General features: G+C 40.0%; 1 protein-coding gene across 22 annotated transcripts in view; it reads left to right on the top strand.

The window, feature by feature from the left end:
• cacna1d (calcium voltage-gated channel subunit alpha1 D) overlaps positions 1–14,587 on the top strand; it is a 300,008-nt gene that overhangs the window by 138,373 nt on the left and 147,048 nt on the right. For all 22 annotated transcript variants that reach the window (XR_010002620.1, XM_062969926.1, XM_062969920.1 and 19 more), the window contains exons 9-11: positions 3,250–3,419; positions 11,746–11,833; positions 12,851–12,877. Coding sequence is in view for 21 of the 22 variants with exons in the window: in XM_062969926.1 (XP_062825996.1) it covers positions 3,250–3,419; positions 11,746–11,833; positions 12,851–12,877 (285 nt within the window). In the remaining variant the exon portion in view is untranslated. The remainder of the gene's footprint in view (positions 1–3,249; positions 3,420–11,745; positions 11,834–12,850; positions 12,878–14,587) is intronic.

Raw genomic sequence — 14,587 nt, 5'->3', positions numbered from 1 at the left:
ATGAAGACTGCCACAGGCCAGCTTTCTGTTTCTCATAAATCTTAAAGGCATAATCTAAGGGCTCTTCTACACTTAACTAAAACCCGAGAGGAAGCGGGTTAAAAAAACCCACTTCCTCTTGGATTTCAGTTCTCACCCCCTCTCATAACCTTGGCCATTCCCTCAGGGGGGGGGGGGGTGTGGCTAGATGCCATCCCGGGTCAACCAAAGGAGCCTATAAAACCGGGATTGCTTTTGGGATTGACCCCTGAGATGACAGAATGCAAACCGGGAGTCAATCCCCATAGACCCAGCATCTCAGCAGAACCAGATCTCAGCAGATTTCAGTACGGTCTGGATCTGTTGAGGTGCTTTGTTGTTGTTGTTGTTGTTTATTCATTCAATCGCTTCCAACCCTTCATGACCCCATGGACCAGTTCATGCCAGAGCTCCCTGTGGGCTGTCACCACCCCCAGCTCCTTCAAGGTCAAGCCAGTCACTTCAAGGATACCATCCATCCATCTTTTCCTTGTTTGGCCCCTCTTCCTTTTTCCTTCCATTTTCCCCACCATCATTATCTTCTCCATACTTTCCTGTCTTCTCATGTGGCCAAAGTACTTCATCTTTGCTGCTAATATCCTTCCCTCCAGTGAACAGTCGGGCATTATTTCCTGTATGGACTGGTTTGATCTTCTTGCGGTCTATGGCACTCTCAGAATTTTCCTCCAACACCACAGTTCAAAAGCGCCTATCTTCCTTTGCTCAGCCTTTGTTATAGTCCAGCTCTCACATCCACTACAGGGAATACCATTGCCAATGTGATGTCTCTACTTCTACTATTCACTATTTTATCAAGATTGATCAGTGGTCTCCTCCCAAGAAATACGCATCTTCTGATTTCTTGGCTGCAGTCTGAGACTGCAGCAATCTTCAGGCCTAGAAATATAAAGTCTGTTCCTGCTTCCACGTTTTCTCCCTCTATTTTCCAGTTATCAATCAGTCTGGTTGCCATAATCTTGTTTTTTTTATGTTTAACTGCAACCAAGCTTTTGAACTTTCTTCTTTCACCTTGGTTATAAGGCTCCTCAGCTCCTCCTCACGTTCAGCCATCAGAGTGGTATCATCTGCATATCTAAGGTTGTTAATGTATCTTCCAGCAATTTTTACTCCAGCCTTGGATTAATCAAGCCCCGCACCTCGCATGATGTGTTCTGCATACAAGTTGAATAGGTTGAGTGAGAGTATACAGCCCTGCTGTACTCCTTTCCCAATCTTGAACCAGTCTGTTGTTCCCTGGTCTGTTCTTACTGTTGCTACTTGGTCATTATACAGATTCCTCAGGAGACAGGTGCTTTATTAACCCAAAGTAAACTGGGGAAACCCAATTTACTTTGGATTAATCCGGGTTTATTTTATTTATTTATTTATTATTCAAACTTATATGCCGCCACTCCCCTAGGGCTCAGGGCAGCTTACAAGAACAGGCTAAAATCTAACAATTTAAAAACATCTTAAAAACATCTTAAAAACACTCCCCCAAGGCTCAGAGCGGCTTACAAGAACAAGCTAAAATCTAAGCAATTTAAAAACAGCAATAACGGAGATCAAAAGCCTGCTGAAACAGGTGTGTCTTACATGCCCTGCAGAAGACTGATAAGTCCCGCAAGGCACGAACTTCAGGCGGCAGAGTGTTCCAGAGTGATGGCGCCACTGCTGTAAAAGCTCTATGTCTAGTTGCTGTTAGATGCAAGGTCTTAAAATTGGGGACTTCCCATAGATCTTGGTCCTTAGAACGGAGGCATCTCTGGGGTTGGTAGGGGGTGAGGCGGTCCCTCAGGTACATTGTCCCTAGACCATGTAAGGCCTTAAAGGTAAGCACCATCACTTTGAAAGTTATCCAGTGCTCAATTGGTAACCAGTGCAGCTGCAGTAAGATTGGTGTTATGTGGCATCTCATTGGGACTCCCGCAAGGAGCCGGGCAGCTGCATTTTGTACCAACTTGAGCTTCTGGATCACCGACAAAGGAAGGCCAGTGTAGAAGGCGTTACAGTAGTCCAGTCTTGAGATGATCGTCGTTTGGATGCCTCAGGTAAACCCATTACCTATCACAGGCTTTGGGCCTGTGTAGAAGGGCCCTTAGTGTTGCAATCTGCCTCTCTCTTGAACACATTATTCTGTGTCTCAACCAACTATAATGAAGAAAATCACAGATCTTTTTTAAAATGTAGCTACCTCCCCCTTTTGAAAAATAGAGTTAGGAATATGCAAACTCATTTAATACCATATGCATATGCACACCTGACTCTTGGAATTCTGACCTTCATTTTCCAATGTGGTTCCCAGTCAAAACTTTTGACTTTCCAATGGATATTCCTTTTAATAAATAATGGGAAGAACATTTCTGGAGGAGTAAAATGACAGGGTGGTTGGTATTATACTTGCCATAAAGATGTGTTTTTTTTTTTCATTTTTTACTCTTATTGCTTTTTGTGTGAGCAAACATAGCCTTTCAAAGCCAGTCCAGTTGAATTAGGCTAAATGTAGTTCTGTCATTCACCTCTGAGGACAGTACAATTTCTATTCAGGTTAAGGTGTTATGTTGTTTCTTTTAATGAGAGTCTTTATCAAAAGCAGATTATTATGTCTTTATTTGTTTTTGCTTTAATAATTGTAACACTGACAAGCACGCTCAAAATTCTGCCATCTGGGTTTGATTTTACCTCCATTGTCAATCATGTGTTTCCTCTACTCATATTAGTTGGATACTTGCATATAAGGACCTTTGTTTTTGCATATTCTAGAAGATACTTCAAGATACACTGTGATATACATGGGTCATGTCAACAAATCCTACTGTTTGCTTTGAAAAGAACGGTCTTGATTCATTCTCGTATTCCATTTAATACATACCATCTCTCCTAAGCTAATCTCATGAAGTCATATTCCTTCAGACTTGATTCTAGAATCACATTTAACATTTTGAAAGAGTAGAATAAAGTAAAATATAACACCTGAAATGGCACAATACGGTAAAATTATTGGTAACTATATTGTGTCAATACAGACTTTGTAAACGTTTAAAAATGTAATGCATCAGGAATGCTGCATGGTATGCTAATTTGCATCACTGTTGTGATATGTGGAAACTGTTCACATTTCTGTACAGTTTCTTTGTTGCTTAATTGTTTCTAGAAGAAACTACTTCTATCGAAACTCTTTCTTCAGAATATAAATCAATATCTCTGTTATTTTTTGTCTAAACCCAATAGGGAATTTTCCAAAGAAAGAGAAAAAGCCAAGGCCAGAGGAGATTTTCAGAAGCTGCGTGAAAAGCAGCAGCTTGAAGAAGATCTCAAAGGCTATTTGGATTGGATTACACAAGCAGAAGATATTGACCCTGAGAATGAAGAAGAAGGGGATGGCGAAGGCAAACGGAATAGTACGTCAAGTTTTCTCAATTCATTAATTACTAACGGAAGAATGTAGTGTACTTCAGAAATATCTTACAGTAGGGGTGGGCAGACTTCAGCCTTCAAAAATCTACACTGTTTTCTTTCTGGATGACCAAGATCTATCAGCTGGACCCAAGCTGAAATGACATACCCTTCAAATGAAAAAAACAGGGTCCCTCTGAGCACATTCTGAAATAAGTTTCAGGATATTTTGAGTATTAAAATGGAACAGAGCTCAATTTTTTCTACAATAATTGGCACCAAGTTACTCCACGTTTTCTTAGAAACTGGCAGTGTTAAACAGTTAGATGGGTGAAATCCCTGCAAATCTACTGCAGATCACCCACTGATCTATGAGTAGACCCAGCCTTTGCTCACCTTTATTTACAGTGTTTGTGGGATTCTTGCCTGCCAAATGCAATAGTTTGAGCATTTTTCCCCCTAAGCATATACAGTGGGCCCCATTTTTACCTTCCAACATATTTCGCACAGAAGTAGTGGAACACGAATTTCTATTAGATTTTGTCTCCCAGTTTCCCATTCTTGCAGTCTGCTTCAAAGTCAGCAACTGTAAATGATAAGATTTTACACAGTGGCCTTGTTCAAGTATAATGATAAATTGTGGTTTACGGTTATATGAGCAAATTTTACGTTTATATGGTTTACCCTCTTGTTTAGTATAGCCACAAAGATTTTAATTTAATGCAGCTAAGCTTTATCTGAAGTTAGCAAACTCTATTTAGTCTTTAGTATTGTTTCTCAGACAAAATCCGTGGTTAGTGAGTGAGAGAGGGATTGCAGGAAGAACAGGAAGAAGGATGGTTGAAGAGATAGCATGTTTTTCTCAAAAAGTTAACCCCAGTTTAGCAACTGGATGTAACAATATACTGCAGCCAATTGAAAATAGATGCACAAGCTATTGATCTCTTCATTGTCATTCTGTATTAGGATGTATCATTGAGATCTAATAGGTTTGTTTTACTGTGAAATAACAAATTGTGTTTTATATTACTTAAATGCTTTCTGACATGTTTTATTTAGTTAGACCTCAAACAATAGCTTTAAAAGTATAGTAGTGTTCTAAAGAATGGTGGTAGTGGTGGTGGTGGTGGTGGTGCCGATGCTGGTTGTTGTTGTGTGTCTTCAAGTTGTTTGACCCTGAGACAACTAAGCATGAAGTCAAACTATCATGTATTTGAGAATCAGATTAGAAATCTTTGCCTTAATATCAAGTTCTGCATTGCTTTAAAAACTCTCTTTAACATGTAGCTTTCCATGTTTGCACTGAGTCCTTTTGTTTGTAGAGCAGCCAGCTAAGTGATATCTTAAAAAGTTGATTAGTTTGAATATATTTGGGTTTGAGTAACTGGAAGTAGATCTGCATAGTTGAGAAATCTCCTGGCTTTTTAGTCTTTTTCCTCAAGCCAGTGACAAGTTATTTTTTAAAAGGGTATCAACATATTTTGCATGTGGAGGAATTTCTATTATAAGGAGATATTTGTGCTTGCTAAAGAAGAATTAATATTTTATTGTTCAACTAATTAGAATTCAACTCTATTTTAGGTGTCACCTGTTTCAGTTTCCAACAGTGCTTGTACTATTGTTTTCTTCTGATATGCTCTTTACCCCCAATCAAACATCCAATATCTTTCAAGCTTATAGCCAAAAGCAATTGAAATAAGCAGTTTGTGTTGTGTTGAGTAACATCTAGTAGTGGAACAATTAATGTGTATATCAACAATATTGCTAAGGAATAAATCTCAAAATAGTTACTCAGCGCAACTATGATATTTCATTGTAGCTTATAATTTACCTATTTATGGGAAAGAAAGTTTTGTTTATTGTTCTGCTTTTTTGCCTTCATTAATAAATCTACACTTCACAGAACACTATTTAGAGTGGTGCATGAAATAGTACAGAGATCTCTTCTCTTAACACTCATGAAAAGTCTGCCATTTAAAATGTCACTGTGTGATAACCATAGATAGGCTACAGAAAATTAAACACTTGCTATCTTATGTGAGAATGACACTCACTTTGTCAACTGATTTTGTCAATGAGTGCAGAGTGATACTAGGTGGCTTCAGTGACGAGAATTTGTGACAATTTTGCTGCAACAGTGCTTTTATTTTCATTGGCAGAATGCTAACTTGTGGTAAAAGCCAATTAAAGTGCAAAACAGTAAAATTAGCATTAGGTTACTGCTAATCCTTTTATAGCACACCTTGCATTGTCTCTTGTAGTGTTCTTGCTCCTTAACCTGCAATGCCATTGTTAATTCTCAGGATTGTTCCCCTTCCAATTTTTTTATAACTGTGATGGAGTTAGTAAATATAATTAAGACTTCTTTAGCCATGGACTGAAAAATCTAGGGATGAGCTAGTAAATCATGTAAACGTTGGTTGGATGCATGAGTTCTTGGAAGGGAGTCCAGCAGTGTTCACTGAGGTGTATTCCCAGCCTTTAGTCTTTCAGATCCAAAACCACTATCTTTCTTTGAGGACTGATTGCACAGAGTCACAGAAATGCAAATAAATCTGGTTTTATAGAAGAAGCTTTGTTGACCTGAATGAAATGTATGTTTGGCAAACAGTTTACTGCCAATCCAGGCCAGTGCCTGCAATGAGTTGTGCAATGTTCTAATATCTACATACAGTTGATGTTTGTGGGAGTTGCTTCATTCGACCCTGGCAGACAACCCAGTTAGTTTTCAGTTGAAAGAAAAGCAGGATCTGTTTTCCTGTGAATCAGTCCTTAATCTTTTTAACTCTGTGCAATATTTTTGTAAAGTGATCTGGATGCTAATTACTAACAGTTGAAAAAAAGACCTTGTGAATGGTCTGTAAACCTATTAGAAATGACTCACTTTGTTTCTCTCAGAATCTATTGTGGATACTCCCACAGCTTGGAATGGAATTAGAACATGGAATTATTGCAGGATTTACTTGTACTTTTGAAAGAGGAAATAATGGTTAAAAATCACAAAAGAAAAATGATTTTAGGAGTGTAGGAAGTTGCTTTATCAGATTATTGTTCCACCTGTCGCAGCATTGTCTGCATTTTTGACAGCACCTCACCAAGGTTTCAGACAGAAATCTTTCTCAGGTCTATGTGGAAACGTATGGGATTGAACCTTGTTTGCATGCAAAACTTCTGCTTTCGATGTAACCTATAGCCATGCAGGCTGTAGAAATGACAGAGGTCCCGTTGGCATATATGTGCTTGTTTCGTATACTGTGTAGCATTCTTATCCACAGCTTTGATATCCACAGTTTCCCTAAAGGTCTGTAGTGTGATATAGGGTTCATGTATTCACAGTTTCAGGATATGTCTTGGAATGTGTTCACCATAAATGTGGGGGCCATATTGTAGTTCTCTTTCAGGTAACTACACATCATCCTAGAACACTTGAAAACCTGTTCACTGTGTTCGCAAACACCCAGTCCCCAATATACACTGTTCACTTTCTGAGATTTGGTCCATGGCTCAAATTATGAGGAAAGAAATAGGGGGTGCTTAGTAAAATGCAGAGGTCTGCTCCTGAGTGCCTACAGTTTGAGATTTAGATTGTACTTGTTGGCAGCAGTCAGTATAGTCATTCTGTGTCACATCTCAACTGGCAAAGTCTGAATATAGATCCTTTATTGTCTTCTGCACTGCTTCTATTGCCACCTACTGTATTATTGATGGGATTACATATGTTTAACATGAAGGGGTTACGCTGGCTGATTTATTAGAGGAGAAGAAGAAAAAAAGATTTAACTGTTGCCGTGGGGCCAACAAACACGGTAAAATCTTTTCTGTTTTGCAGTGGGGTGTTTTAGTCTAGGCAATGAGTTTTGAGTGCTTTTGTTTACACATACGGACACACATACCACACTTCTCAGGAATGCAGATATTTCCTAAAGTGCATGCAGACTCCTATCTCGCATGGAAGTGATTTGTTGTTTGAATGCATGCTTCAAAGAGATAACTGCTGGGGTCCTTTAAATATGCTGGAATGTCATTTATACTCATTCAGATTTCCACAGAATGGCTCTCAGTCACGCTAATGTGCTAGCATCTAAAAAGGCAAAGGAGCCAGAAATAAGTATGTTACATTAGTTCCAATATGGGGAGAAATCAAAGCTTTTCAAACCCTCCTATTATTTAATGGTGCATAGGCTGAGAACAATTTGTTGCAGAACAGCTTGATTTTTATTCATCTAGAATTTTTCTTCTTAATTCAATATTTAGCTCACTATTTACAATGTTACAATTGCAGGTAACTATATATAATATATGAAAGCACTTTTTAAAGGGAATTTTAAAGAACAGATTGTCTTCCTGAAATACCAGTTGTGTCCGTTTTGCTAGATTTTGACAATACACCCATCTTGATTTCAGTAGGGAATTTTGAATCGAGTGTTCTTTTTCCACACATTTATTGAATTTCCCACCATTCAAATTCCAAGACACAAAGACCTGTGCATCTGCTGACCCAATTATTTTATGCTTTAAAAATTAGCAAATCACACAGAAAGGGTGAATTGTGATAAGACATATATCCCTTTTGAGCAAAGTGTGGCACATGGGCCCAGGGGGGAAGCTGTGAAGAATCAATCAAATTCTTTGCTACATCCTTCATTTCTTCTGTCATATGTCCAACCCACAGTGTTGCCTTGTTGCCTGTTCCAACTCCAACCCTGAGGCAGTCCTTTTCAAAGAGAATTGGGAGACCTTGTGCATCTACCACTCCCTGTTGAGGCCAAATGGGAAAGGACTCTGAACAGACTTTCCCCCTATTTGTCAGATGCTTAAACTAATTTGCTTATAAGATATGTAGTTTGAACTGCTTGGAATATAAGTAGGTAAGCAATAGTGTTTCATGGTGAATTTTCCTCCTGGGTATGAGCACAAAGCAGTTCTTGCCATCGCAAAGAACATGGAAAAACAGGTTGGGCTTCACGGGAAAGCCAACTAGCATTGCAATTAGTGCAATAAAAATGATTAGCTCTCATAAATGTGACAGAACCCACTTTTTTCATGTCAGGAGCAACTGGAGTTGCTTCTGGAGTGAGAGAATTGGCCGTCTGCAAGGACGTTGACCAGGGGATGCCCGGATGTTTTGATGTTTTTACCATCCTTGTGGGAGGCTTCTCTCATGTCCCTGCATGGAGCTGGAGCTGATAGAGGGAGCTCATCCACGCTGTCACCGGGTGAGATTCGAACCTGACAGCCTTCAGGTCAGCAACCCAACCTTCAAGTCACGAGGCTTTTATCCCCTAGGCCACTGGAGAACCCACATGAGAAATATGTGATGCAAATAGTCACACTTTCTCCTACATATACACTTCTGACATCTACCATGAAACTGATTTTCTCTAGCCATTTTTTTGTGGTAAGAAGCACTTGATCTCTGACCCACAGTACCATCAATTCTGTTGGATAAAAGTAGCTTCTGTAGGACAAACATGAGAACATACAATCAGAAAGGAAAGATGGTTTGTGGAATGAGTAAGATATGTGTGCCTCCTTTGGACATTTGGTGGATGAACCATCCCTCTGAGACCATAGGCCATTTCAGAATATAGCTTCATATTTTTAAAGCAATTTGGTTATTAAGATAAATAATAATAAGCAACAGGGAAGTGAATCCTGCAAAAACTGAGATACTCTGGCCCGGCCAGCCACCAGAGTTAATCCAGTCACTGCCTGATTTTGATGGGGAAGTTCTGGTTCCGTCTGCTACTGTTAAAAGCCTTGGGGTTGTGTTGGACTCATCGCTGACGATGGAGACCCAGATCACTGCCATAAGTAAGCAGGCCTTTTTTCATCTTCACCAGGCAAGGAAATTGGCATCCTATCTTTCAACAGAAGCATTGGCAACGGTAATCCATGCAACAGTCACCACTAGGTTGGATTATTGTAACGCCTTATATGCCGGCCTTCCGAAGACAAAAACCCAGAAGATCCTAATGGTCCAAAATGTGGTGCCCAGGCTGCTGGCGGATCATCTATAAGATCCCATATTACACCGATTCTGAAACAACTGCATTGGCTACCAATAGAACATTGGATCTCTTACAAGATACTGATCCTAACATTTAAAGCTCGAAATGGCCAAGGACCATTATATCTTAGGGACCGCCTCATTCCTTTTATTCATCAGTGGTCACCTCGATCCTCCCAGGAAAATCTCCTATACGTACTGGGCCCTAGGGAGGTATGCCTGGAAACTACAAGGCGTAGAGCCTTTCCGGCCTATGCTCCAATTCTGTGGAACTCATTGCCTCCATATGTTAGAGCAATGTCGGAGTTGCGACCTTTTGGAAAAGCGCTCAAGACTTGGCTGTTTGGTTGTGCATTTAAGTAAATCAGATCTAATTTACCAAATAGTCACTGTTGAATGTTTTTATGTTAAATGTTTTTATATTGTGGAATGATATTTTAAATTGTAAGTTGCTCAGAGCACTCTGGTGGAGAGCGACTAATTAAGAAATAAAGTGAAGTGAAGTGAAGTGAAGGGAAGCATAGAATATACATAAAAACTGAGGTGACAACAAATCACTTATTTATTTTATGGAACCCCCCTCCCTGACTTTTAGATTTACCTTTCCTGGTAAAACAAATTTCCTGTCTCTGCTGAGAACAAATCACAAGGGTAGGCTGCATTTTGCTTGATGATACTATACAAACTGTGTAAATTCTGTGTGTTGTTGAAGGCTTTTATGGCCAGAATCACTGGGTTGCTGTGAGTTTTCTGGGCTGCATGGCCATGTTCCACTAGCATAAATTCTACTGAACTGAAACAATGTATTTTTTTTGACCTAGATGCTCCTTAAAACTTCTGGAGAGACAAATCTTGTTCAAAACATTGACATCTGAGGAAATTGTTTATTTAGAAGGAGTATCAGGATAACAAAAGCTGTCAGCATTGTCCTTGGCAAAACCTGCTAATATGCTGAAAACAGAAACGTAACTGGCACTTGGTCCTAGTAATTTAAAAGTCCATCCATTCTTTGTTTGTTCCGCTTTAGATGGCAGGCTGTCTTCCTAGACTGTCAGGAAATTGCCTCCGTGTCTGTGTCTGCTGAGGCAAGCCTTTCATCTTAACTGACACATGAAGGCACAGTAATCATGCTCTAGTTTCTAATGGTTGTTTTTGTGCAGTTTCTCCTGCTGGCAGAAATATTCTTACTCCTTTAGGCTTATGCAGACAAAAATTGGGTATTATCAGCATACATAGAGAATGAGTAGCGGAAAAGCTAGGAAAAGTACTTTTTGGGTATAGCTGTCAAAATTCCACAGCCAGAATGGCCACTGACTTCTTACCGGAGGGGGAAATTTTGGAGTTGCAATCCAAAGCAGCTTTTCAAGCACCTTGTTCGTGGTAAGATGCTGCATCCACAATCTTACTTATCTTCATCCACTTAGATTTTGCCTTTCCCCCAGCAATGGGAGTCAAGTCAGATTACAAGTTACTAAAACCAGTATAGATAAAACATCCAAAACATCATTTAAAACCTTATGCAATTATTTTTAATATCCTTAACTTTTATGATTTTTGGATCTGATTTCTAGAGCCATAATTTGTACAACTTTTACGCATCTAAGTATATTTTGTTGCATTTGGATAGCTCTGATTGAGTAGAGAAAGCTTGTATGAATCTCATAGTGCAAGAATTTATTTTATGATATTTGTAAATCACATCAAAATTCTGTACATGTGTATGCACCATTATATTCCACTAGGTTCAAAAGGTTTCAGACTCGGTCTTTTAGCTCCAGATTCAAGCTTAGGTGAAAGAGCCTTGTGGCATAATTTGCCCTACCAAAACTATCCAAAACACATGCATGATTTGTAAACTAGCATTTTCTTTGGGTTGCAGCCTTATGGTAAGCTTTTAGAGTATCACCCTCTAGTCTAGATGTTGGGTTGGAAGTTCTAGCAGCTCTAAGTAGCAGAGCCAGTGATAGGAATTCATGAAATTGCAGTCCAACATGATCTCAAGGGCCATTTTGGAAAACTGGCCACAGTCCTTCAGAACCTTTGAAGTGAGGCCTGGAGTGTTTATTATATGAGCTTAGCATGAATTATTTAGTTTGACTATGAGAAAGGCTCTGGATTAAGCTCCAATTGTTGTTGGTCTTTTCAATATAAGATGGGGGAAGGGGAACTGGTCAGCTTTTAAAAAAACTGGAGTCAATCCTAAAAAAAAAAAAAAAAAAAATCTGTTGCACAGACTTTCCACCCAGTGCATGCTCCCATCACAGTGTAGCTGGCTTCATTCAGTCACCAAAATCTAATTCATTCTTATTTGCCCACAACAGCAAGCATGCAAGTAAGCGAAACTGAATCTGTGAATACTGAAAATGTGGCTGGAGAAGGAGAGAGTCCAGCATGTTGTGGAACTCTGTGGTGAGTATGTATGGATATGGCAGGAATGCCATTCTTTTTTCTCCCAGCAGTCAATAAACAAGCAAGAAACTCCTGAACTATGTATTAAGATGGCTATCTTTAGAACTGCTAGCTCTGCCAGTGATGTTAATTATCTCCCCCCCCTTCCCGATTAACTGAAATTATGATGTAGACTTTTTTGGACAAAAATAGACTTTTCTAAAATATCTGTGTGTGTTTTTAAAGTGTTTCTCTAGGCTTGTACTACCATGCTACTTCTTTAATTCATGAAATTATTTCGTGGGTGTTTAGCTACAAGAGAGCATAATAGTCTAAATACAATTGTTAGTTCCATCCAGAGTAGAACTCTTGAATTAATGGACATTACATGATTGTTGATTTTCCAGATTCCTATTATTTGGGCACATTATTTATAGAGCTAGGAATATTTTTGCATAAATTGTTGCTTTGGGATTTGGATCTAGTGGCTTACAAATCCTGCCCTTTATGCGTAACTAGAACTCTGATTTATTGCAAAATAATATAATGCCAAGATTGTTAGTTTTAGATTGTGGAACCACAAGTTTAAATCCAAGTTGACTACATGGTGCTGGGTGAGCACTTTCTACTTCACAGGGTTATTAAGGAGGGGGAAAATGAAGTGTGAGCACCTTGTAGAAAAGGTCGAATATAACTAGTCTAAAAACGTTTTTCATTATGACATTACGACTGTAATCTGATTTTGCATTGGTTTCTATAAAAATTATAGTCCTTGTTATGAAGGGATTAAAAGTCAATGCAAAAGACTGTTATTTTCTTTATCTGTACCTATTATATTGATCCAGCCAAAGCAGTCAAAACTAGAGGGGTGTTTTTCAGTATACACTCATGAAACTTCTCTATATCAGACAGCCATCTAAGAAATAATAATTCAAACTGGTTTTAATTTCCAAGACTGTATAGGATTCAAGGAAGAAGGAGTTGTATAGATTATTGTTCCTAAATATTCTTTAAAAATTTGTTTTCCTTTTCTTTTAGTCAAGTTATCTCAAAAACCAAGTTCAGGTCAGTATTCTCTTCTCTTTAACCTTCTATTTTCCTTGAGTATCTCTCTATGCTTTTAATCTGTGCAAATTATGCTGGAATATGGCTGAATTTTTGAAATTGTGTGAGTAAATAATATACAAGGAACATGTGTCAATATGATTTATTATGTTCAATTGTTATAACTGAACAGTTTTCTTCAGATTGCTCTGCTAACTGAACTAAAAGCAAGTGAGTGGACATCTTGTTTTCAAGATTTGTGAGCCACTCCAAGTCCCCCCTGGGGGAGATGGGAGTGGGATTTAAAAATAAAGTTATTATTTGTCAGCTCACTACAGCCGCTCCTGAATGAACACACGAGACTCTCTGTGAAATCACCAGAAACTTTACTGCAGGAAACATAAACATCAGAAAAGCCAAGAATGGGAGGCTCCGGCCAACCATCCTTTATATACCCTCCCCCTCATTTGAAAAGTCTCTTCCCGCTCAGCAAAACCCCGCGCAGATTCCCGGCCAAGTCCAGCAGCCGTTTCTTCTCCGAGTCCTGAGACGCAGGTGTCTTATCAATGTCAGTGACCCTGAAACTCAGAGCCACATCCAGGCTCTAGTAGCAGGGTTCTGACATGGCGTCCTCCTCCCCTTCGTCCTGGAAGGAAAAGATTTAACACAACTATTGTTCTCCGCTGTCCAGAGTTCCTTTATACTTTTTTAACAGGCTGCAATGGAATACCGGGTGTACCTTTCCTAGGTCCTTGGGTAGCCTCAGCTGATAGGTCACTTCGTTTATTCTTTTCGCCACCCTGAACGGCCCTATATAGCGTGGAGCCAATTTCTTAGATGGGAACCCCAATTTCAGGTTTTTTGTGCTCAGCCAAACTAGATCTCCTTCGCCCAATTTGTCCCCCTCTCGGTGCCTACGATCTGCAAAGAGCTTGTACTTCTTTTGCGTTTCCCGCAATGCCTCCACCACGTTCTGCCACCCTTGCTTAATTTTAGCCGGCCATTCCTTGTCGGTCTGGCCCTCTCCTTCCTTCCACTCGGGTAGCCTGGGGAAAGGCGCCACCTCCTGTCCGTATACTATTTCGAATGGGGCACGGCCTGTGGCCGAATGTACGGCCCCGTTAAATGCCATCTCAGCAAACGGTAGAAGGTCCGACCAATCATCCTGTCTATAATTGGTGTACATCCTCAAGAATTGGCACAGTGTTTGTTGGGTACGTTCGACCCCCCCGTTGGTCGCGGGATGAAAGGCCGAGCTTTCCTTTCTGCTCCTAACAGCTGTAAGAATTTTCCCCAAAATTTTGCAGTGAATTGGACTCCCCAGTCGCTAATTATTTTGTCGGGGCACCCATGTAGGCGATATACATGCTTTACATACAAATCCGCGAGCTTTTCCGCCGAGGGGAGTTTTGGCAGGGCCACAAAGTGCGCCTGTTTTGAGAATAGGTCCAATATTGTCCAAATGTATCTGTGGCCTCTGCTGGGGGGTAGTTCACCTACAAAATCCATTGCCACGCATTCCCATGGCCTCATAGGCTCCACCACCTTCTGCAATAGCCCCTGGGGCTTCCCAGGTGGTGTTTTGCCCTCTGCACATAATTCACACTGCGTGACGTACCCCCTGGCGTCTTTCCTCATTCCGGGCCACCAGCATTGTTTGGCCAACAGTTTAATAGTCCTGGTAGGGCCTAGATGACCTGCACCCTTGTTATCGTGGCATTTCCTTAACAT

The sequence above is a fragment of the Anolis carolinensis genome, chromosome 2 (assembly GCF_035594765.1).
Source record: "Anolis carolinensis isolate JA03-04 chromosome 2, rAnoCar3.1.pri, whole genome shotgun sequence".
NCBI lineage: Eukaryota > Metazoa > Chordata > Lepidosauria > Squamata > Dactyloidae > Anolis > Anolis carolinensis.
The sequence above is the reverse complement of the archived record's forward strand: the minus strand, read 5'-3'. Positions and strand labels throughout refer to the sequence as shown.